This window comes from Sylvia atricapilla, chromosome 2 (genome assembly GCF_009819655.1).
Source record: "Sylvia atricapilla isolate bSylAtr1 chromosome 2, bSylAtr1.pri, whole genome shotgun sequence".
Lineage (NCBI taxonomy): Eukaryota > Metazoa > Chordata > Aves > Passeriformes > Sylviidae > Sylvia > Sylvia atricapilla.
This window is the reverse complement of record NC_089141.1, coordinates 106,675,278-106,701,697: the sequence shown is the minus strand read 5'-3', so window position 1 is coordinate 106,701,697 and position 26,420 is coordinate 106,675,278. Positions and strand designations below refer to the sequence as shown.

General features: G+C 35.2%; 1 protein-coding gene across 1 annotated transcript in view; it reads left to right on the top strand.

Moving 5' to 3' along the window:
* Positions 1–26,420, top strand: part of CFAP47 (cilia and flagella associated protein 47) — a 261,413-nt gene that overhangs the window by 61,438 nt on the left and 173,555 nt on the right. Inside the window, exons 33-39 of the mRNA XM_066314030.1 lie at positions 1,159–1,354; positions 15,461–15,558; positions 16,368–16,484; positions 20,976–21,110; positions 21,586–21,698; positions 24,518–24,668; positions 25,339–25,427. Coding sequence (XP_066170127.1) covers positions 1,159–1,354; positions 15,461–15,558; positions 16,368–16,484; positions 20,976–21,110; positions 21,586–21,698; positions 24,518–24,668; positions 25,339–25,427 — 899 coding nt within the window. The remainder of the gene's footprint in view (positions 1–1,158; positions 1,355–15,460; positions 15,559–16,367; positions 16,485–20,975; positions 21,111–21,585; positions 21,699–24,517; positions 24,669–25,338; positions 25,428–26,420) is intronic.

The following is a 26,420-nucleotide window of genomic DNA, read 5'->3' as shown; positions in this document are numbered from 1 at the left end:
TTGCTCTAGTATTCATAGGTACATGACAGACTGGCACAGAGCAAAACCACACCAAAATTAATAGTATGTGTGTATGTTTTGTTATTTGGGTTTTTTTTTTTTTTTTTTTTTTTTTGATGAGATGAAACTCTAAAAAATAGGTAGCTTGAAATGCCTTGATTCAATCAGGTTTTATATCAATCAGGTCAAGGAAACCTCCAGTATCAATCCAGGCTGGGTGATGAACAGATCATGAGTAGCTCTGCCGAAAAGGACTTGAAGGTGCTGGTGGATGAGAAGCTGGACATGAACCACCCACCTACACTTGCAGCTCAGAAAAACAATTTTGTCCTGAATTTTATTTTAGGCCTTTAATGTGAATGTTTTCAGGAGAAACAAGCAGTGTAACTTGGACCTAAATAAGCAACTGGATCATGAAAGATACAATTTGAATGTTGTCTATAGATTGTGCTGGACATCAGTGCAAGTAGTTCATCAATGAGTGTTTTGGATAGAATATGCACAGTAATTCTTGGAATACAGATGACCTAGTGATTTTATAGGGTTCGTCAAAACTTGGAGAAAAGTTGAAAACAAAAAAAATTTAGAATCATAGAATATCTCAAGTTGGAAGGAACCCATAAGGAGCATGAGGCCCAGCTCAAACTCCCAGCTCCTCACAGAACTACCTAAACTAAACCGTATGACTAAGAGCATTCTCCAGATGCTCCCTGAACTCTGACTGAGTTGGTGCCATGACCATTTCCCTGGTCTGGTGAACAACCACCCACTGAGTGTAGAACCTTTTCCTAAAATCCAAACTTACCCTGTTGCAGCTTCATTCCATTTACTTGTGTCCTTATTGCTGATCATCAGGGAGAGGAGACTGGCACCTCCTTTTCCTCTGCCCTCCTTGAGGAATTTGTAGGCTGTGGTGAGGTCACTCTTCAGCCTTCTCCAAGCTCAACAAAGTGATCTCAGCAGCTTCTCAGTTTGTTTTGCTCTTGAGACCTTTCATTATCTTGTGTAGTGGTTATGTGGGTGCTAATGTGCAGTCTCCTAAACCTTTCCTAAATGAGTAAACCTTTTGAGTTTGAAGTGTTTGGACTTTTTTCTTTATCTGTCAGCTTGAAATTCTTTTTACAGTTCATACTTTTAAAACATTTTTTATCATTTCAGGTGTTTGTTCTTCCATGTGTTTCTTGCCGTGTTGTTCCTGACCCATCAAGCTTGGAAAGCTTGCACAACATGCCAGGAATAAAATCAGAACCTTTATGCAGTAATGTATATTCTCGATATGAACGAACAGTCCTCATCTGGTTGAATAAACAATATGAGAAACATCGAAAAATTGTGTGGAAAGATAGTCAAAGAGGTGAGATAATTCTTTCACTTTGTTCTTTCTTCTGATACTCCTTTAGTAGACTTTTGCAATTGTTACTCATAGAGACATTGTGACAACTTGCCAGGGAAAGTATTTTTTTGGTACGTTATTGCCTACCCATATGTATTTCCTTTCCTTATTTCCTTTCCAAGATCAACATCTTTTGATTAGCACTGTTCATGATGAATCTTCTGTGTTCTGTGTGTTCTTATAGTTTCTACCTAGGCATAAAAGGGTGATGTGAACCTTCTCACTTTCTTCTTTACATTAATGTTGTCAGAAAGTACTAACAGTAATTACTTACTTACTTAATTAATAGTCCTGTTCATAGTCAGACATAGGTGTTGCTTATGTTGTATGTTTGGGAGCTAGAGTTTCAGAAGTTTTAGAATATTTTTGTATGTCCATTATTCAATGCAATTTGGGAAGGCAGAAGAGACCAAGGTTCCAGATTACAAATCTTGTCTTGCATGCAAGAGCAGGTTGACTCATCATTGCTTGAGTAAGGCTAGATAAAATTACCCTTTCCATTTCATACTGATCTAGGCAGTTCTGGTATTCAAATCTGATAAATTGTTCAATCACTAGTAGTAATTACTTCTATTTTCTTTCATGATTTTCCCCAGTTGATTCTTGATCCTGACTGCCTTTTTCAGCAGTAATTTTGGGTATGTGGTGAGCACCAAGAAAGGCCAGTCTGGGGATAAGCAGGGATAACCTCCAGAATGGCTCATAAGCCACATATGGAAAAAATAATTCTTTTGTCATTTTTTGCCTCAAGCTATTTCTGACCTCTCTCAGTTATGGATAACCTGTTGGGATGTCATCTTCTGTAAGTCTCACTGGGGCTGAATCTCTACCTTGCATATGCTTTGACTATCCCTTTGCTTTTCTCACTTTACTGTGTAGAAGTGAATTGTAATGGCTATTCTCAAATATGTTGAATAGTGCTGCTGGTAAGAGTGAAATATTTATCTATACCTCCTGCATGCAGCAGAAACTAGCTGTTTTTACATAGTCTGAGTCTGGTCTTATGATTAACTCAGGGAGCTCCTTAGCTAAATAATAGGGCCTGCAGTAGGTAGGTGTATTTGCAATATATTATTTTTTATTATCTGTGCCTTCTTTAATGGAGCTCTTTAAAAGCTGCAAGCAGTGCTTTGCTTGGCTTTTCTGAGCCCCTTGTGTGTAGATGACAACTTGCAGAGGAATTGGCTCTGTCTAGCCAGGATTGTGGCTCACTGTAAATGCTGCATGGATAAATTCCTTATCCCCTGTCTCTGGATTGCAGGATCCAGTAATACCTGTGGAAGTTCAGTGGGGAGAATCTGAGTGCCAAAATATATTGTATTTAACATTAAACTTTTAATTGAGTCATAGTCTCTGAAGATGAGAGGAGTGAGTCTGAATCCGAAAGTGCAGATTGAATGGACGTTATCAGACACAAAAGTTGCAGATGTCCAAGTGGAATATGTACTAAGGATGCACTGAAGGAGCCAAGTATTGAAAGTGTTACTTTAGTTTCCTAAGAGTATGTAATGAATTATAATATAAAAATAAGGGGTCTGTTTTTAATGAGTCATCCTGTAGTTATCAGCACTTGTAAAGTAGGGTTTTTTTATAATTATTTAATTCTAAATTCTAAATTTAGAATTAAATAATTTAATTACTATATTGGTGTTCTCGGAAAATAATAATAACTTCTGCTAAATCATGCTGTCAGTACAGATAACTCACTAGATTGATGTATTAATTAGTGCAAATCTGAGAGTAGCTTTGACTCTGGGTCACAGGTGAAAATGAATTCTGTGGTTACTGCCAGGGGACATTTATCTGCATTACAGTTCTTGCCTACAATTTCACTTAATTATACTTTTTCTGCTTTCAGAGAAGTGCAAAGTTGAAATGAAAAGGCAGGGTTTATATATATTTCCTGCATATAGGAAGTTACTGGTACTGCCTTGCTATATCAACTTCTTTATAGGTTTTTTGGTTCATAAGTTCTGTATTCTCTTTTCTGTCGGGCACACAGAAATAACTTTATGTATGCCCTTTTCTTTTGCTTCTACTTCCATTTCTCTAGCCAAACTGCATATATGAGCATTGGAAAAGATCTAATAATCCAAGAAAAAAGGGAAAATTCTGAAATTCATAGTCATACTGTTTTGCCTTTGCATTATGAAAGTGTTTAATTGTGCAATCTTACACTGTTTTGTTTCAGAGATGACTTGCCTTAATATCTCTTTGAATCCTTTGTTTTAGCCTTCACTTTCCTCTAGCTTGTTATGCCTCAGAATGAATTGGTGTCTGTTACTGTGCTGTTCTTTCTGCCAAATGAGGCAAAGAATCTGAAGACAAAGAACACAGAAAAGACTTGAGGGACTCAATGCCTTCTTTTTTACCTTGGTCTTTACAGTTTAAGATTGAGCACTGAGCAATCCCAGGCCCTTCAGATGAAAGGGAAGGTCTGGAACAAGGATGATCTAGCCTTGGTGGAGGAAGGTTCGATTAGGGATGGACTGGACAAGCACAAACCCAGGGGACCCAATGGGGTTCACCAAGTGCTGAGAGGCTAGTGTCATTACAAGGTCACATTCAACAGGCTTGGAAAGGTCAGGACAATCTGAGGGGGAAAGTTTGGCAGAGATGTCATTCACAACTGGAAAGAGAATCCAGAAGGCTTCAAAGCCAGTCACTCTCCTCTTGTCTCTTGAGTTGCTGATGGAGTAAATAATCTTTGTGATCATTACCAAGCATACAAAATACAGGAACATTTTTGTGAGTAGTTGCCAAGAATTTCCAAAGGGATAATGATGCTGGATCAACCTGGTTGCCTTCCATGATGACATGGCCAGCTCAGTGGGCAAGGGGAGAGCGTTGTTGTTTATCTCAGTTTGGACAAAGCTTTCAACAGCCTCCTGTAACATCCTCAAAAGCAAACTGGTGAAATCCAGGCCAGTTAAAAGCCCAGTGAGGTGTGCTGAAATTAGGCTGAACTGCCAGGCTCAAAGGGTTATGGTCACTGGCAAAAGTCTCATTGGAACCTGGTGACCAATGATATCCACCCTCATTAGTCTGAATTTTTTTCTTAAGATCATGCACTGGAGAAGAGCTGATATACTTTGGCAGAATATTCTGAAATACTGTTGGTCCTTTAAGTTTATGATGTTAAGGTTAATCTTTAAATTTATACTCAGATATTTTGACATTTTAAATTATGTTAGCTTTAAACTAAGCGTTTAAGCAGGCTTTTTCAGGGGAAATTAAGTGTCATAAAGAAAAATGTCAGAGTATATTAAGTGTTCATGCAGCTCAGCTGAAAATCTCAAATATCCTCAGGTTTGAATTTTGGTTGTTGCTGTTTGCTAATTTTAAGTGAAGGATTAGGTTTGTTTTTTTGGTTTTTTTTCCCCTGTTCTTACTACAGTGCAGATCAGAAAGCAATTACCACTTTTTGCTTGACATTTATTTTCCTGCATATTACCATCCAAACACTGATTTGAATACTGGACCCTGACTATCAAAATGTATTGACGTGCTGTTTTCAGCTCAAAACAGTCTCTTTGGTGATCAATTTCCACTAAATAAAAAAGGATCTATCCAAGCCACATTTCTCAGTCTTTCATTTGATACCTTTGATACCTAAGCTCCTTAAAGTGAAATGGTACTGCAGTGCAGAGTGGTTTCAAATATTTCTCTTTATTATGCTCTTCTAAAGTTGGAGATAACTATGCTGTTCATCAGAACTCTCCTCTTGCAAGAATTAAGATCTTAATAGCTTTGAGAGAACATTAATGAGGAGTTTAGTGCCTCCACATCTTCTCTCCTTACTGCTACTGAAAAATAAATACGTTTTAAAAGCATCTTTTACATAACTATGTCTTATTGACCACAAACTGGAAAGCAATGTTGAAACTTGAGTCCAGATGCCATATAACTGTGAAATGCAGCTATGCCTGTTATGCTGAGACTATAATTATACATGAAATATAAGGTTTAGTGCCCACTTAAGGCATTATATGGACAATAATAATGATAACAGGGGAAACATTAATTATTTGAGCATAATAAATTTTCAGCTTACCTTCTAGTAAAGATAGATTTCCTTATCTTCGTGTTTCTTTTCAACATTTCTCTCTGAAGAGCTAACTGTTAATAGCATGAAAAAATAACAGTCAGGAAAAACCCTTAAAGAGTTGCTAGAGTATTGGATATTGTAATTCAAATCCTGTAGTCCTTAAACAGTAGAAAATCTTGGAGATTGGTGAATTAAATTGTGTCCTGAGGAGCTGTATGTCTTTTCCTTATTAATTATGACTCTTACCATGGTAAAAAAGATAAATTACTTTTCTGGAAATAGGGAATTTTCTTCACTGTGTTCCAGGAAGATTTTGAAAATAATAGATAATTCTATATTTATTAAAAATTGTTAGAGAAGATGACAGCCATTAAATATCAGTAATACCTGAACAGTCAATCTGTGTCTGAGATTCAAGAGCTGTCCCCAGTGCAGATACATCTTCACTTCACTGGGAAAATGTGTCTATGAAGGAAGAGAAATTTTAATCTATTGCTAACATAGGTGTGTCTGGCAATATCAGGCATAGTGGCATCTCATGAGATTCTTACTTCCAGTTAGGAAAATTTTGGGTTTTATGCATTTTATTCACTTCACTGTTAGTGAGCTTGGGGGTTTTGTGGTTTTAATTTTTTACATTTTCTAATTTTGAGATCAGTTCAACATGACATCTGAGTTAAAATATTGGGGGAGGAGATATTTTAGTGTGTGATTTACATGCCTTCACAAAATTGTATGAGAGATTAAGTAGAATTCTTGTTTTAAAACTGATTTTATAGAACTTTTATTTAAGGTTGTTTCTGACATAGCAATTCAGAAGTGCATCTTTTTTCTTTCCTCTGTTTTCATGTATTTTTCTTTCTCTGTCCTTTATCCTCTCTCCTTTCTTTCCCCAGTTTTTAGGAAGGATATTTGGGGAGTACATTGATTTTTGTTTCTCAATTTTATGTTTCTCAGAAAAAAATTAGAAACTAGAGTTAAAGAATACTTCCACCCTTAGAAAAGGTGGAAGGGAAAAATCTTGTTTAATTTAATGTAATTTTTTTCAGTTAAAATCACTGCAAAACAGTCTTTTCCAAAATAATGAATCTTGCTTTTTACGCACTTAATAAAAAGCTGAATTAAAGAAGAGGAAAAGACTATCTAATGAACTGCTGTCATGATTTTAAAAAGTCTGACTTGCAACAAAGAGAAAAAAAGAACATTGTTTTTGAGTGGTAAATCCTGGAAAATATTTCCTGAAATATAAACTAGTGAAGTTTTAAACCATTTTTGTGTGCTATATTTCATGATCTGCACAGCAGAACATAAAAATCAAATATAAGATGTAAATATGGAGTCCAATAAATAGACCTTTCAGTCCTTGCCTTTCTTTGTTGATTTGAACATTCCATGTTTGTTTCCTACAGCTGAAAAACCCACCAGATCATATCAGAATTTTATTTAATGAAAAAGAGAAAAATAATTATTTTCTGAGTTTAAAGTCTGCATGCCATTGAGAAATAAGCAGAATTTCATGTTTCATTAAACTTTTTAGATTTTTGAGTACTATAAAAATTGTTTTGTACAATTTATGCAGCTTCAGAGAAATAAAAGTGTGAGGAAGGGTAGTCCTTGGAGTTTTATATTGAAAGTATTCAAAGGGTTTGTATTTGAAAACCGGACAAAAGATCTTAAAAAAAGAAAGTAAAGCCTAGACTCTTAGGCCCATGTATATTTTTGTATATGTTTGTGTGTACATATATGCATATATATACATACCTATGTATGTTTGTAGACATGTATGATTATATGAAAAAATGCATATATATATATATATATATGCTGGCCCTCAAAAACATAATTTTCTAAAGAGAAATAATCAGACAAATGCTTAGAAAGAAATTTTGTTTCCTTTACTTGCAGTACACTGTGAGATGTCTTAACAGCAATTCTGCTTTCAGCCAAACAAGGAACTTGGCAGTGTTTGTATGTTAAATGGAATAAATAAGCCTTCTGATTATTTGTGTAATTAATGCTACTTCTGCAATGCTTGTGAAATATATATATTGAGTGTGGTATAGCTGAGGATTTAGTAATACAATTTCAGATATTTTTTGAGGAGAAAAAAATATTTCAGACTGTGAAATTTGAGAAAGATTCTCTTAATTAATTTTAAGTATTGAGCAATAAATTTCATTGAGAGCAGTATTTCACTTTTTTCTTTGCTATATAAGAAAACACAGACATTACAGTAATCATTGTGAAGCCAGTCTAGTAGCCAGGAAGGCTGTAACAAATGGTTGAGATCTGTAGCAATTTAAATCAAAATGATATCTAAGTGAAATGCCATGATGTGAGGTCCCACCCTTAAGGTGAAAGGACCACCCAAGATTCATACTCACAATTGAAAGGAACAACAAAAGTCAGGGTCTGCACAAACTCACCAAGTTTTAGTAGTAAATCACATACTTGGCATAGAAGTTGACATGTTAGTCCTTCACCTACTGTGTAAGGATGTGGCGGTGGGTTTTGAATAAAGAGGTGAGATGAAAAGAGAGAAAAAAAGAAATGAATGAGAGAAAGCAAGAGGTCGCCAGCCCTGGTTCCAGCACTGGTCCAGCTGATGGGATGGTCAGGCTCCTGGAGGGGTTTGGTGGGGCTTCCTCACCCTGGTGGTGAAAGTTTTCTGTTGAAAGCCAACAAAATGGAGACTGATGTAAGATGATGCTGCTCGTATGTGATGCATGAAACCCTCAGAAATTTGTCAATTTTAGATACTGTTTAGGATAAGAATCAGTGAAAATAAAACAAAACTGCATAGAGAGTGAAAGATTATAGGAAAATTTTTTTAGGAGCAGAAAGATGAATGTGCATGCCTCAGGGTAAAAGTGTTCTGCAACAGATGGGAATAAATGAGACATATCCTCAGTGTCTCTGTTTTTTTGTTACTGCCCCATGTGGTGCTTCTTGAACTTTTTTGCTTGGAATTATGACTTGACAGTGGTATTAAGTTGATCTGTCAGTGATATTTCAAGCGTTCTTAGAGGAATAATTACCAGTTTTGATGAGCAAGTGTTGTATCCTGCATCCTGCCTGAAGTAGGAACTGTGATTTTTCTTTCATCTCTAATAAAATTAAACTTGTTTGCCACGTTAAGATAAATGTAGGTAGATATTCTAAATGCTGTATGTTCCAAAGGCAGATATGTTATCAATCTCTTAATTTTAAATTTTAGGTAATAAATAATATTTTCAAAAATTATTCAAATGTATATTTAATCTCATCTTTTATATGCTCTGGATTGCATGCTTCAGTACTATAATTTCAAAGCTTGTTTTGGTTCTAATGTTAGCATGTACTGGAAAGGTTATTGCTACATATTTTTTTTCTTTTGTAAATGTTGGTATTATTCAGTGCCAGATTTAAGCTACTGACACAGGACTGTTAGTATAGTATAGTATTATTATAGCTATAGATTAGGTCCACCTCCAGAGATTTTCAGATTGCGGAGTAAGAATTTGTTGTATAATAATATAAACCATAATTACTGCACTAGTTTACATGGAAAGGATGTACTGTGATATATTAAAGGTCGATGTAGCTCAGTATTCTACCTTCAACAGAAGTTACTTAGTTGTGAGTAACACTGCAAATGTACAGAAATGCTTTATACATACTCTGAAACTTGCTGCTTTGAAATTCAGGACTCCTTCAGATGGAAGTGGCACTCCTGTCATGCTGTAATAGATTTCCATTCTGCAAATTTAATTGTATTTTAAACCTGTGTAGGCTTGTAGTATCACGATATTCTGAAGCAGTAAGTAAATTTAACATCTCTATTCTGTGTAAAATACTTTTTTTTTGAGTTTGCTGTTTAATACTGTAACTTGGTTCTTCCTTTCCTGACAAATGTGTGTATTGCACTAAGCTATTTAGCAGCATCTAGTTCCTAATCTTGGTGTCATGCCTACTTGTGCAGACTGCTATGGCAGCACCATTGCTACTCTTAGTAACATAGTCTAATTTATTAATTTCTTGAAAAGCACTGTTTCATAATTTAATCATGAAAGTCCATCAGTTTCAAGGTTTTTGTAAGAATGTATTTGGTTTATTTGAAACTTCTCATATAATAGCAGCCTAGCTCTGTATGTTTTTTCCTCTGTTTTTAAGTAACTCAGAATTTGAAAAAAATACTTGTGGCTATGCAACAGAATATTTATCATTGGTATCTCTTTTGTCTCCTTAGATATAGGATTTTTCAAGTGATTACAAGAATTTAAATTTTTTTTTATTATTCGTGAAAACACCAGATCAAGCTTCACAAGAAATACAGTACTTTATTTAAAGATTTATTGATGTTCTTGCTTCTTTATAATATTAGCTCTCAAACTTTGTAGGTTAAACTAAATCTGATCCTTTAAGTGTTTTGTTCCTTAGTATATGACCAGGTTTTACACAGTGGTGGCACTGGTCTTCTTATCCAGATAATTCCATTACATCGTATTTCTGCTTATACAGATGATGGATCAGTTGATAAAAGTGAAAGTTAAAAAGAACCCACCGTAAATCCCAGAAATGGAGAATGAGACCAGAAATAATCTGCTTTATTCTCATGTACAAAGACTGTAATCTGAATATACCTGTAGTGTACTAAACAGTTCTTTGCTCAGACTGTTATAAAAATCTCTGAAAAAAGATTCCACAATCCACTTAAGACAGTATATGCTGGAATTTCTCACTCATTTCCACTTGGAAGAGTTTCTTACTGTCTACCATGGGAAATTTTATATTGAGTCCATCCTTTCTCTTTTAAAATATGGTGTGTAATGAATTTTTGCTTTTCTAGTAACTTTATACATACTTGCAGATTGTTACCTTCTCCTACAGTTTCTGTCTCTCCCCCTTTTTGGCAAAATATCTCCATTCTTTCAGTCTTTCTGTGTACTCAGCTCAGGGTTTTTTGTTGTAAACCTTTTTAGTTGCTCCTTCTCTAGAAGTTTGATACCCATTGCAGATTTCTGTACCAGGTGAGACTTTATGAATGAATGAACAGAATGGGAAATGAACAGAAGGGAAAAGATCAGTCTGTGTGGTAAAGATGCAGCTCTCTTATTAGTCCATGCTAGCACAGTATTTGCTTTTTTTCCACAGTATTTTATTTAGTGTTTTCTCCAAATTCTTTTCTGCAGAAGTTCTCTCTATCCACTTGCATAATGAATTATTCTTAATTAATTGTAGTATGCTGCAAGCATCATTATTGGATTTCATCCCATTTGTTTCAGATCATTACTCCAGTTGTTCATGAGCTTAAATTATAGTCCTTTCCTCATGAATACTTGCAAACAATTTTTCTTCCCAAAGCCAATTTTTTAATCTGTTTTATATTATCTCCAGATGGGAGTAAGATAATTTTGTGCGATTTTTAAAAACTGCATATCAAAATATTGGAAAGTACACAATCTGGGGTATTTTTTGTGGATAGCTGATAGCAGCTAGGGTTACTGTTTTTCAGTGAAGTTTGTGCTTCACTTTACACTAGGATTGTTTTCCTAGAGAACATTTTCATCACTTTTCAGTGACAGAGAATGTAATCAAATTCTTACTGAAGTTAAAATGTGTCCTTTCCTTGGTCCGTTGTATCATTTCCATGTCAAAGAAATAAAAAGAAATTGACCTGGAGGGGTTTATGGTAACTATTGCTTGGTATTCTGCCAACAAATAAGTAGTTTGTAATTTTTGTGTAGAATTGTTGTAGGTATTCCCTTGATTATATGAATCCGGAAAATAGTTTTCATATGCCACAAAAAAAATCTTGAGGATTCAAATCTAATAATAAAACCAAATATTTAATTTTGGTGGGGTTTTTTTGTTGTTGTTTTTGTTTTCTTTTTCTTTTATTTTTTTTTTTTTTTTTTTTTTTTTTTTGTGAAAAATAGATTATGAGCAAAAAAATCATTCCAAAACCTTGTAGACTTTCTACTGCTTCATTAGGGTAAAAACATCAAATTTTAAAAAACTCAGTGGATCTGGACCTACTATAAAACAAATTTTAAAAAAAATGGTGGTCAATAATTGGAGTGCCATGGCAAAACTTTGCTGCTTCTATGTAGAAATGCTTCATGAATGAAGCAAGCAGTGTGTCTTAAAGAGTTGGCTTAACCCATCACAAGAGAGATGGAGACAATGCTGCTAGGTATGGTTACTACATGCATGCAACCTGATACCATTACATGTGAAAAAAAAACACCCCAAGGGAACTGCATTCAAGGGTTAAGTTGGTCCAAAAATCCCTGAATTGACTATGCGTGCTACTTCCTTTAGTGCTGAGTGGAATCAGCAAGTGAAACAGAACTACTCTCATTTCAGACCGTTGCACAGGCCTTTTGCAGTGCATTTTTAGGCTTCCATAACCATAACAAATGTTGAAGTGTGCTCGTAAGTGCACATCCTCTCCAAGCTAATCTTGCTTAGTTATTTTCTTTTACCAAGTATTTTCACCTCTTGCCATGTGTGAGACAGAGTACAAAACATCCTGTGGTGGGTCAGGATCCTGGGTTTATTGTAGAACCAGCTCTTGCCCTGTTTGATAATTTCACACATCCAGTTGCTTCCACAGCTCTGTGTTCACATTCCCTTTGTGCCAGGGAGGTCACTGGAACATCAGGGAAAATTCTTGTCAATTCCTGCTGTGCTGCTGCTCATGGACACCAGTCTCATATCTATCCAAAGTCCCTGGACATCCAGTGCCATTTGTCTCTTCAGAATCTTCTCCCACTTCCAAAATCTTTCCTCCAATTATGAATTTTTTCACCTTCTTTCCAGTCTCGTTGTCTCATCAAGACCACAGATTTTTTTTTGGAAATTATTATTTTTTGCCTCTTCTTCTTTTTGTAACTCCAAGTCCCCAATTTCCTCAATCTCATTAGTCTATATGCAGAGCACAATTCATTATCTCCCTAATTGAGGCTTCTGTCTCACTCCTCTTCATTAATGGGAGATTTAGAATGTGCCATTTTAGTCCTGGTGTTATCAAAATTTGCAGCCAGCCCTTTTGGGATGCAGCTAGGAAGTAGCAGGAATCTGTCTCAATTCAGAGGTGAAAACGTGGACAATTTTCTCTCCCCCTGCCCCCAGTCACAGCGTTGTTTGCTACCTGTTACCAGTCATGTTTGAAACTATTTTTGGCCAGGTTTTTATGATTACATTGGATGAAAATCTTTATATTAAAGCTCCACTTGATTTTTTTTTACAAGAAATGCCAGTATAAATTAAATTCAATATATTTACTTGTTTAGAGGTATCCTGAGTAATAATTATGATTTCTGTTGTTTATTTCTACTAAAATTGACTAATTCTATTTAAAAACTTAATTACTGTTGAGTGGTTAGCTGGCAGATGTTCTGCTAGATTTGATGTAATTAGGAAAAATACATTATGTTTTCTGACTAATTTATTCACAAGTCTTTGAGTTAAGTAGGTTGATTGATAGTAGAAGGATTAACTGAAAAACAACAAAAATGCTTATAGAAGTATTTAATTAGCTAAGATGGGAAAATATTCCCATTAATGTGGGGGTTTATTTCCTTTTTTTTTTTTTCCATTTTGTGTAAATGTTCTTATTTACACAAGTATAAAGCTATAGTTCAATAAATGGTTTTTTAAAAAATACTCCTACCATGTTTCATTTCCACTGGCACATTTATGTGGCTGCGTGGCAAAACTGGATTGAGCGATCCAGATTAAACCATAAATTAATTTTTCGCTCTTTCTTTTTAAGCCAGCTTTGTTCCCCAGCCTCTTTGTTGGCACACAGATAATTCTACCAGCATGAAAGCAAGGATTAGTGAGAACACAACAAAGTACAGAAGTGCTGTGTGTGGTGTCCTTGGCTATGGCAAGGGTTTGGAGCTTTGTGATCTTTAATGTCCCTTCCAGCCCAAACCCTTCTGTGATACAGGCACAGCTGCTACTGCTTAAGTGTGCTCAAGCAATGTTCTCAGCAGTAGACTAAAAGTAGCAAATTGTATATTTAGAGTAAAATGTAAAGTGGGATAAAAAGTGAAAGTTACTTTTTGTGATCAAAGTACATGGTTTAATGAGCTTCCATAGCCATGCTCAGCAAATCAATCTAGATTACTAACCAGAAGAATAATTCAGTATTGGACTTAATAAAGCAGAAATAGTTAATCTTAAAAAGTTAAAAAATAAAAATTTGGAAATGGTGATTTATTAAAAATACTGATATTATGTGCTGAGACTGAGTCTGAACTCTATTAATAAAAAAAGAAGACAGTTTATTGATTTTTATGGGTCCCAACTATGATCAATAGAATGATGAATTTAAGTTAGAAAGACTGACTTTTTAGGAAGAAAGTATGCTTTCAAAAATGTATTTTTCTATTTTTAAAGTATTTGTTTTTGCAGTGACTATATTAATATTTTCTTAATAACTGCAAGTAGGTTACCAAGAAGATGGGATGAAACCTATGTCTCTTACTGTAGATATTGGTAAAATGGATGTCTGAATGGAGTTAAAATTAATACTGTTAAAATTCAGATGTTGAGGCCTGTATTACTATAATCTATTCCTGTCCTAAGTAAAAGAAAGAAGTTGTATATCCAGTCAGACTCCATCTTTGGTACCTTCCAATATGGAGTTTTTGAGACTTGAGAGTTGAGTTTTTTGCTTGAATAAGTGCTTTCATTTAAACAATAAAGAAAAAAGAATTTTGACACAGTGAGATGAATACAAGTTTTAATTTTGAAAACTTAAAATGAAATACTCATGCAAATACTCTTTTAGTACTGTTGTTCGTTTTTTTAAAATATATTTAATGAAAATGTATTTAATGAATATTTAGAATTATATTATCGAAATTGATTCAGAGCATGAATAGGAAAAAATAAGGTATTTGAGGCCAAGCCTAAACATCACACTGAAGCAGTGGCAAACTAAAATTATTACCGATGTCACAGGGTTAAGCTCAGATGGATTTACAGACCTTTGTTTTTAAATTTGAGCAGCATCTGCTCCTGTTTTTTCTTACTAAAGCTGTGTGAATATGCTGAAGCATCTGCAAGTTGATGTGAAGTGATAGACATTTAAGTTTTTTGATGTTGACTCAACTGCAGTCTGTAAATGTCTGCTCTTTTGCTGCATAATGGCAGATAGATTTTGCTTAGGATCTGGTACAGGGGTTTGTTGTGGGTTGAACTAATTTTTTTAAGTGTAATAGTGAAATGAAACTTGTATCATTTGTCGCATATGAGAAAGCTTGATCCCAGTCTATCTGAAAACCTTACCATTGGCTGAAATCCAAAACGTTTCCTAAATTTGGGAGCTTGCACCTGAGAACAGTAAAGTTATATAAAAGTTGTGTTAAATATTTTAAGATTTGGATGCTTTGAAAAAAATATAAGTAAACTACATCTAATGTCTTAATAATAATTTTTTTAAAATAAAAACATTAGAAATATAAAAAAATTATCTAACCTTTTGAGGTATTGGGGTTTAAAAGAGTTGTAGAAGCGGTGATTTGTGCTGTAACAATTGAGCTGTGAGCTCTCATTTATATTGTATTTATGCCAAATAATTTAATATGACCTTAAAGAAAATCAGTAACCTTTCCTTTTTGTGTCTTAAATATTTCAACTTTAAAGGATTTCTGCATATTTTCATGAGTTTCAGTAGCTCTAGAAATATTAGGCCTATAGTAATAAAAAGTTTATACATTTAGGCTCCTAATCTATGAATTTAAGTTTAGATTATTTATTTTCCATTGTGCTGTCTTGAATACTCTTACATACTGCAGCAGAGTGAATAATAGTTAACAGTATTCTAGGTGAGGTTTTTCAAGTTTTCAGCAGCAGCTCTGAAATAGAAATATGCCAATGAAATTCTATATTTGAATGGATGTTTCCTTCTTATATTATTTCCTCTACTCAGTGATTTCAAATAATAATGATATCTAGCTAGAGCAAAATAAGCATCCTGGGGAGAAGAGAGTCTCATGAATCTTGCTTTGTTTTTTGATCAGGTGGAATACCACCCATGAGATGGATAGTGAATTTTGACCAAGATCTTCTAGATGGTCTGGTTTTGGCAGCACAGATAGCAGCTTACTGTCCATATTTGGTAAGAAGGTTTTTGTAATATTGTGCAAGTTTCATGCAGTTTATGAATGTCTGTGTGTTTGTTCAGGTCTTCTTTTCCTTTTCCTTTGCAATGCTGAGGAGTGCACTGAGTGCAGGCAGCTCGGGAGTGGCTGTGGTGTGATCTACAGGTGGAGCTCTGGGTGCTGGGAGCCTGAGGAAGGAGAACCTGGCACTGACCCTTTGAATAACTAAGCTTCTGGGGATCTGAGGCACAGCCAGGTGACCAGAGAGACATGGCAGGAGCCAAGGGTCCAGCAGGAAGACCCCAGATTTTCACACACTCAGACTGGGGGTGTGTAAAATTCCAGGCTTTCCTTTGCAGGCGTCCTTCCTCAGAGGCACCAGCTCCAGCTCTGTGATTTCACTAATATTAAATTATTTTAAGGATGCAGATGGCTGAGACTCTGCTGTGGGAAACCTGGGGTCGAGACAGTAAGGAAATCTTGTTTGAGAGTATGAAGTGTGTGGGGAGTAAAGCAGGGCATTCATCACTCCCTGCAGCCTCCCACTGCAAGGTCTCACTTCAGTCCCAGCTCAGGTGGCTGCTCAGGGAACTTTCCTTGACAGCAACTCTTGGCCTATGAGATCTTTAATAAGGAAAAAAAACCCCACCCCAACATTTAGCAAGTTATGGGAGGTTATTTCAGTGCTAATTTTTCTTTTTGCTGCATTTGTTCTTAACGGGGAATATCAGTTCAAAATTTAGATTTTTTTGCTAAATGAGCAAAAATACAAAATTGGTGGTTTTGCCTAGTGGAAGGTTGAGTTTGATTTCTCTGTCTTGTCTAGATTCCCACTCACTTCATAAAGATGTATACTAATCCAAGAACTCATGAACAGCTTCTGCACAACTCTTTGATACTTGTGAAGGCTTTGCATTCTATCAGTCTGAATATGGACATAAAGGTAGGTGATTTTGTATTAGCAGCTCTTATATATATTAACTTTTTTTACTATTTTTTGTATAGTAGTGTTGCAGATCCATTTAAGGTGAGATTATAGTGAAACAGTTTTGTTTCAGGATGTGTTACTATATGATAGAAACCAAAATACTACTTCATATGAATAGACTTAATTAGAAGTAATTTCCATAATTCCTTGCTTTGCGCGTGCACGCGTAGCTAAACGTCAATTAATTCAGTTCAGATTTTAGCATCCTATATCACACAGCTAAAAACTCCAATGGAGTTCATTATTACTGTTGGAAAGCAATTTAGAAAAATATCTTTAAGAACAAACATCATGCATTTAACCATGAAAAGAAGTGGTGAAAAAATTATATGGATTTCTAGTGACAGTGACATGCATCTAACCATGAGGGCCTATGAGGGTTCTGTCCCAGATTTGATGCACACAGAAGTCAGAAGCTTTGGATGTTGGTGAGAGCAGCACTCACTCGAAACCATCAGCTTCTGATGTCCTTTTTCTGGGAGGAATACAAAGTTGATAACTGATGATAATTTCTTCCATGAAGGATCTGCTTGGTATCTCTGTTATACATGAAGTAAACATGCTTTACATCTCTGTGTTTTTTATTGACCTATGGCTCCAAGGTTTCTGTATGTGGTGACCTTACATAGGTTAGATATAGTTTGTTCTTTTTGTTGTCCCCAAACCCAGTTTTCTCCTGCTTCTTGTCTGCATTTCTTTAACTGTCCATTTATGAGTTATTTATATCTCTGGGAGCATATTGGGCTGGCTGGAAGAGCAGAAGATGCAGTAGAATAGATACAGTATTTTGAAGTGTATGAGTAAAGTTTCCAAAAGAATTAATGACATTAGGAATCAGAGGTAGCGCTTATTTGTATGAACAAAGTAGTATAAAACCAAGCTCAATTACAACTTTTTTTTTCCCCTTTTAATTTGGTTGTGTTATGATTACAGGGAAAAATTAACCCTGCTATTTCCATTTGTACCAGCTGCTGTCTTGCTGTTGCTTCCTCATACAGATTATTCTGTTAGAAATGACTTTGCTGTGATAGGCTAAACAAAGAAAACCTACAGCTTCCCATCCTTGTGACTGACAGGAAGCAAAAAAGTAACCTGAGTATAACCTTCAAAACAAAGGCATATCCTGCCTTAGCTTTTATTAAGAAAAGCAGGCAATTCAGCACATGAAGGCAGAGGCTTGATGCCACATGTGAAAAGGCTGTTGAACACATTAGATGTGGAAGCAGAATTCTAGGATATTCTCCTTAATGTACCTGTGTCTTTGTTAGGGATGACAGGTATCATCCAGGGAAAGCTGGAGTTTCCCTTGGAATGGAGAATGTAAACCCCCTCCCTCCAAATTATTATAATTTTGCAATTAAGGGCTTTCAGGCAAAGATTTGGGAATAGGAATAGCAGTTCTTTACTAGCAATATTAAGAATACAAATGTAGTAGTACAAAAAAACTCAAGCAAACAAAAAACCCCCAAAATTCTAGAAACCCTAACAGAGTCAGAAATTCAACCTAACACCCTGTTGGTCAGAGTGTTGGAAGCAGTCGAAAGCAAGCTCTCCTGGAGTGGCAGTTGTGGTTCTGTTGGAGTAGAGATTCTGTGGTTCTGTAGAAAAGGTCCAGTAATTGTGGGATGGGTTTGGTCTTCCTTTGGGAGTCCAGTAGAGAACCAGAGTTCCTGGTCTTCCTGGGTCTCAGATTTATCTAGGTAGGAATGGTTTGGCTCCCCTCACTGGGTGGAGTATCTCCCAATGGGATGATGTAATTGTATCAATCATCTGGTGAGCCTTAATGGCCCGTTAACGGAAGATACCCCCGGAGAGTGGACATGTTGTGGAAGAGATCAGGAACATTGTTCCACTTGGTTTTAACAGCTGGCCCATTAGCAGAAGGCACCCACCCCATCTCCCCTCGAGCTGTGAGGAATGGGTTATACAAGAGATAAAGAAAACATCTCCTCAACTGGTTTCAACAGATGGAATAGAATAAACATTTCTGGTTACATATTGCAACCCAAGATAACCTGTTTTAAGACTAAATTGTCTACAATAAATGGGACAATCAACTTCTCTACAGACTAACAATTTAAACAAAGGTACATAATCAGAACCAGAAAAAGGAACAGGTCTGTGATCTTTAAGGTCTGTATTTTAGTTCAAAGGGTACATTTCACATAGATTTATTGAAATTCATATATATTTTTCTAAGGCTATTGTAGAAAATTCTGAACTATCTTGTTCTGCAGTAATAAAAGTAGCAAAATGTATAAATCCTTTTGCTCAACTTTCTTAATTTGGGAATTTTCTGATAGTCTTGTGTGAAATTTAGCAGGCTAAAATGTTCTTATAGCATTGGCAAAGTTCCTGACTCAGGCAGTCACTGCTGTTGAGCTCTGAGGACATTTGCATTAATTACAGCACAAGCTGAGACATGTTAGGTTTGGAACAGCTGGCATTTTCAATCTAAAAATCTAAGAATCTGTAATAGTAAAGAAGTTCAACTCTCTACAAGTCTTCAGCTTCTGGTTAAAATGACACTTTAAATGGAGTTCAAGGAGTTTAAAATCCTTTTAAGGATTAAGGTGTAAATTTAAGATGGAGTACCTTGGGCAGGAAATGGTTTCTGCTTTCTAATCGTGACTTCCAATTCAACCCTAGAGTATTAGTGGTGGCTTTCTATGTGTTTTTAATTTGGGTTTGATATTTTTAAATTTTAAAATGCTTTGACTTGAAGAAGATTCAGATGAAAGCCTAAATAAAGTGTAACAAGATAAGATGGTGGATGGCAGCAACATGGGAATGTATGCGACAAAGAGATTAGGATAGAAGGTGCAGTGATTAGGAAGAGCCAGTAAAGGAAATTTGTTCCAGACTTTATTATTTATTGCTATTACTTTATAATTATTGCTATTGTTTGTTAACACATTTTTTAAAGCAAATAATATTTACTGACTGTGAATTTTCTGATGAATCTTGTTAAGACATATATTATTTTTTTAAATTTAGTTCTTAGACTAGTAGATAAGTGGCACAAATGGGGTTTAAGAATTCATCACAGGACAGAATTGTATTTTCTGAGGGAATAAGTTCTGATCTAAGAGCAAATGGGTAGAAAGGAGTTGGTGGCAGAAGAAAGTCTTCAATAGATAATCTACTCTGGCATCTTTTCTATCTTAAATGAAAATGCAGGAAGGATGAAAAATAGGGGTGTAAAACCAAAGCCATAAGGGAATAATGGTTAACATACAATAGCCTTTGCTGAGATAAATGAATGGAAAGATCTGAATACTTTTCAGACGTCAGATTTAAAGCTTTGGGCACAGAAGAGACTTTTTTACTTTTGCATGGTGAATGCATCCTAAAGTTTGAGTTTTCAACCAGTGGTGAAGGAATTAAATAGACATACAAGATGAGACGTACGATTACATCAGTGCATGAAGAGTATATGAAATTAATCTTAAGAATTACAAGGACAAACATTATCTAGGAAGCCATGGACGGTTTCAGGGAGACTTCAGATCAGTGCCAAGTCATGTACTCACTCTCTTGGAAGGTTTGAGGAGGAAGGTTTGAGGTTTGTGTGAGAACTGTTGGGAGTAGGATGAGCTGCTTGGCTGGGCACAGGACAAGACAACTTAACCTTGAAAACTTTAAATAAACTTTAACTTGAAAATAAAAATTAATTCAGATAGTTAAGATGATAAATATGTCTATACATCTCTCTTGCAACACTAAAGACAGTCCAGAAATGTAAATGCTGTTTTTCTCCCTTTTTCATATTCTCTGGCTAATAATTTTATTACTCTCCTCAGTGACTTACCAGAAATTCTGAGAACTAAAGATGGACGTGTTTTCCAGCTGCCACACAAAATTCATTTCCGTATATCAAATATTTAACCTTCAGGAATACTTGCTACCTCTTATAATACAATTTACATAAGTACAAATGTATCTGCAATAGAAACAACTATATTGCCGTTATTTGGAAGGTGAAATTGCCTTCATAAGTCATTGCAAAAGTGTATGTAGGAGTATTTGGGATGGTATTTTACATAAACTAAAAGATTTAAAAAATTTTTTAAGATAGTGAAGATGTATTTATTTCCAGACAGTAAAGTTTTCTTGCTTTTTCTGTTATGCTGCATTTAATAAAATTAACATTTGTTTCTGCTGAATCTTTGGGGAAAAAAGTTGAGCTTAATTTTTACCCTAGTTTTATCACTGGAGAATGTCAGTGGTTTTCATTTATTAGGATTTTTTTTTGTGTAGTGACAAGATTCATATTCATATTAGCCATGAGAATAATCCAGTTATTACAGGTTGGATTTAAAATATTGTATAATAAGAATTAACTTAAAATTTATTTTTTTCTTCCTATCTTTAGGCTATACAGACAAAATTTTAACTGACCATCTGTTTGGTTTTTTTTTTTTGTTTGTTTGTTTTCAATATTAGGCCTCTGATATCTGTGATCCAAACCCCATTATGATGCTTATTTTGTGTGTCCACCTGTATGACACTCTCCCTCACTACTTACCCAAGAACACTATCGAATTTACAGGTGCTCTCCATGCAACTATTGTGAAGCAGGTATTGATACCGTTGAATTTAGATTCATAATAATGAAAGGTTAGAACACTGCGTGTATATGTGTGTTTATATTACGGGTAATCTGCAACAAAGAATTGATAGGTTTTGTGTCACTTGGCTAGTAAATATAGAAGGTGAAAGTATGTTTTTATTCTCTTCAGTCTTGGGATTTCACTTCTGTTCTTGAAAGTACATGAAAAAAATCTACAGATTTGACAAATCTGAGATCAAAGAGACAAATAAGAGATTCACAGGCATAGGACTGCAGTGTACACTACTTTCAAAAATTAAGGTTGGATAGTCTGTGGGAAATCCACACTCCTTTGGGAGGAAAATTATCTATCCAGTTATTTGAAGTACTTCCTTATTTTATGATATCCTTAGTTTGTATTTTGGAACTTACCTGCAGAACACACCTTTTATTGCCTGAAAACTGAGTAAAAATTGGCTGATCTTGTTGTTTTTGTTGTGGTAGCTGCGCCTGAGAAACCCGAGCAATAGCACTTTGGCGTACAGCGCTATTCTTGCGGGAAGAGATGCTGCTCAGTTCTCTTTACCTAAAGGAAACACTGTTTCTATTCCCGCCACGTAAGTAATGACTTGTTGATATTATTGTTTGTAGCCTTACAGAAATAGAAACTTATTAATTTAAGAGATGGAACTCTAGAAATGTGTACAAATACAAACAAGGTAAAAGTAGTCTGTATAGGGGTCAGGTTTTCTTCTTAACCTGGAACAAATCTGGAGTAATATTTCAGTGGGACTCTTGCAGCTGAGCTCAATGGAGCTTAAAGAGCAAGGTATAAGCCATCAGATCATTACAGGAGTCTTCTGTCTCCAATGTGTATTTTTTCCTGTGTATCAAAACTTGACTCAGATTTTATAAATCCATGCATTGTAAGAGCATGAGCAGGTAGATTTCTTTTCTTCTGAAATCGCAGATTTTGGCTCTTAATTTAAGCATGACTGGGAATTAAAGAGACCATGACACAGGTTTGAGTATTATTACACTGCATCTTTTTGCCCCCATCCTTCCTCCCAACCAAGATGGATGTGATGTAGTTATTTCTACATCTTACATGTGTAAGAGACATCTGAGGATTTGAGAGAGGTTTAATTTTGGGAAAGCATTAGGTGACAATTTCTGGTAGCAGAAATACTTATGGTATATCACCATCTCATTGTTTTTGGTCACTAAGTACATTTTGCTCTTTCTGTGCTATGCAGCTTTATAAATCAATACTGGATTTCATTAATCTCTGTTTAACTAGTCAAGGCAAGAAGGATGTAGTGATGACTCTGACTGTCAGCAATTTTTAAGTTTATCTGCAAGATATCCTAAAATACCTTAAAATATCAAGATATTTTATTTACAGATAAAATGGAATAGAGATTGTAAAAATGAAAAAAAAAAGTCAAAATTTGTATGAAAATAAACAATAAAAGAGAAAAAAATTCAAATACAGATGGTCAAATACAAGAAGACTCAACATAAATACAGTGCTCTTTAAGGGCCATCAATATATCAGTATTAAATTACATGCCTATTATAAATATATGCAAAGGGAAAAACAAATAATGCTGTGTTTTCAGCAAGCTGTGAGGCTAATTTGATTCCATTTTCTTTGCAATTACTTCAAATAAGACTTATCATATAAATGTAATCCTTGAAAATACCATGTGTTTTTGTGAAAGGTCAATACCATGGCTGTTTTTCACTTCACCTTTAAAAAACACCCAAAACAAACCACAAAGCAAAATCAAGACAGAAGAAAATGTGCATAACCTTGTTGTTGAGCTGCTTGGCATTATATTTAGAAACAAATATTTGAAAAATTGCATAGAAATAAAACCTGTGGAAATGCCAATCATGCACAGTAACCTCTGCAGAGTTTATCATAATGTCATGATCATTAAATGAAAAATAGGTTCTTTGAAATAATAGTTTCTTAGTATCCTGTTGCAAGTGTTTAAAAACTCCAAGAATTGGCGAGATATATGCGAATCTTGCAGGTTCTTTATGTTAAGTCATTATGCTGTAGGTGGATTTGGAAATTATAGTAATGTGAATAACATTCTCAGTGTAGCTGAGTGTCATATGTTGCATATGGCATCATTAATTCTTGATCTGAGATTCCCACTCTGCAGGGCACTGCGCTGTGCTGTGTAGACTTGCAGTTCACAATGGGAACAGCATAAACCCCCAGGATTACAGAACAATTCCATAAAATGAATTTTCCCTCACTTTACATTGATCACAACATGGATTAATACAGATAAAAACTAAACAACTTTGTGGTTTTGCCAGAGAAAACAACAGTTCAGATCCAAAATCTCAGGTGTTGCATGAGTCAGAGGGCAAAGATCAGGTAGAAAATGCTGTACACTGCTGTTGTCTGTCCTTATTTGTGACCAGAGCAGACTTTTTAAAACTTGATTCTTAAAGTGGCTTTGGAAGTGTATGTCTCAGGCATTTTATTCCTCTGGGTGCCTGCATCACAGCATGTTGTTTCAGAACATTTTGAATAGTGAGGTGACCTAGGAGCCTCAGACTCTGAGGGACTCAGCAACTCTTCAGTGTCATAAATGGAACCGTCTGGGGACTCTGCAGTAGAAACTTGAAAGCTGTAAGACCCAGATTTGCAGAACTTCCAGGATTTCATCATCAATATTCAGCATTGACAATTGGAGACTTCCTGCCTTCTTAAGACTAATATCAAAATCAGAGAGACATTTTGAGAGCTCCAAAGTGAGAGGTTCAGGCACTAAAGTTTTCTGATTGTTCTTGCTTCACTGGAGGCCTGATGCAGATAGAGTCTGATTTTGTATCTAGTCTAAACTCCCGTTCTGTGTGGTCTTCTCCAGTTTTCCCATTAGAGAGAAGCTGTTGCTTGTACAAGAGAACTTTGTTTTTTCTCCCTTTTCATTACTCAGCTTTACTGATTATTCTGAAGGGTTTTTAACTAATTTTTTTCTCACTCTTCAATGATAATTTGATTAAGACTATCTAGATCTGCCCCACAAAATGTATAACAGGCTGTCTGACTGCTTAACTCAGAAAAAACCTATTCAGATAGAGGAGCATAAATTGGATCAGTTGTTAACATAGGGTGATACTCTAATGAAAGAGAACTTCCTGTGCTAGTGTGTGTGTGTGTGTGAAGAAAAATTAAGCTATGTGCTGATGTAAAAAGCAATAAGCAGTATTGTTCTTTATCTATATAGTTCTTTTATTAAAATGTTTTAAGGTACTCTTAAGCAGAAGACTATACTACAACAAGGTATTTCAGAGGAAACAAATTGCATTATCTTCTAAGACTTCTCCCTTACAAAGACTCTGAAATGTGCTCCTGAAATTATATTTCTGAGTAATTTCTGAGCCCTGGTTTTGCACTTTTTTTTCATAGGAGACAAGGCTTTATAACTGTGGAATTCACAATTCGTTTCCTGCGTCCTGCTGAAGCAGTATTGTTACTGGTCTCAAATAAAGTTGATGGAATAGATGGTGCCACAATGACATTCTCTCTGAAATCTGAAGTTAAGAATATAGAACCTCATGTAAGTTTATGTGTGTATGATTAATATTGTCACAAAAAAAATTGTTATTCTGTACATTATATCAGGCAAAAGGGAACTGAGATAAGAATGAAAATGTGAGTTACCATCAGCATTTGCCTTTGACCTATGAATTTTCAGATTTACAATATTAGACTATGTACATGCAGCAAAAACTCTAGAGGCGTAAGTAAGATTCCTAAGAGCATAAATCACATTTGGATCCTCAGTAATTTGTAAAAATTTGCACTGATTGCTCTGAAAATAAATCTGGAGCCCTTTCAGCATCTGAACGTTATTGGAAATTCTGTTATGGGGATGTTGGTGTACTTCAGCCTAGTGATTCCAGGTGTCACATGTAGATGGACCACAAGCTTTTGTTAGATGTTGCTGTATTTATTTGTGATTTTTAACCACAGAGGCTCTGTAATTGTCAGATATGTCCCAGTCAGGGCAAGGAGGCCTGTGTTTGTCATCCACATTCATCGAGCACATCTGGATAAAGTTCTGAATTTAGATGGTGTTTATGTGATCCTCTTTTTTTTTTTTAGCCCCTCTGACTCTGTTAGAAAGGAAGCTTGGGGCAAGAGAAAAAATAGAGGACATGTAAAGATAAAGTGGAGAAAACGATGATAACTTGCATATTGGTCTTGTGTTATTTGTTCTCTTTTAGGGTATGTTAAAATGCAGATCCCCATGTTATGAGATGAAGAAATTTAACCTAAATGTTACTAATCCCTTCAAAACTGATGGCATATTCAGGTAGATAGTGATATAAAGACAGATCTTTAACAATCACGCTGTTTTATCCACTCTTTTCCATGATTTTCTTCTTCTTCTTAAAAATGTAAAACCTGGAGGTTAAATGATAGGGATTTACATTCCCAAAATTGTTACAAGCACTATTAAGTGGAAGCTATCATAATGAATAAAGAAGATAAATAAGCCTTAATTGAAATCCGCCTCAGTGTAAGAAGTAAAGCTGGAGCTTTAATCAAACAGAGTTCATGAACCTTGCTTGTATTTTTGTGTTTGGCTGAGGTCCAGCAGAATTACAAAGAAAAACAAGCCATGTTAATTAATAGTTGGTTATTTTTCCCCAATCTGCTTTATCCGGCTGTTTAAGTTATTAAGCATGCAAAAGGGAAAAAATGCTTTTGCCTTGGGGCTTTCATCATTATCAGTTAGTCTAATTTTTAATTTGTATTCATCATAGCTGCGGCAACTGCAGAGTTATAAATATTGCTTTCCTTATTACAAAGGAAATAGATTGTTGTACCTCTTTAAAATCTATTTATGTGATCTGACTCCATATTTTGTCTTTAGTCTTTAGAGCTGAGCATTGGTTCATCTCATTTATTTATTTTGAAAAACCATCTTTCACAAGATTTTCAACTTGTTTTTTATGCAACATGAATATACATGTTGCAGAAGCTGCAAATTAAATTTCTCTTTCCCCCACAGACGAGGATGGGTATATACAAATAATATTAATAACAACAACAACAGTAACAATCCTGTAAGAGGACTGTTTCCACTGCTCCAAGCCTTGTGTGTAGGAATCATTTAAGTTCAATTAGCTTCTGTATTTTATTTTGCAGTCTTTGGGGTGGTCAGTGAGGCTGAATCAGTCCTATGATTTGGAAATTATCAATGAAGCGATGAAGTAATTTAGTTTTATGTAATTGCTTTGAACAATCTAGTGTTTAATCAGGGGGCATATTATTTACTTGCAAATAACACTAGGAAATGCTA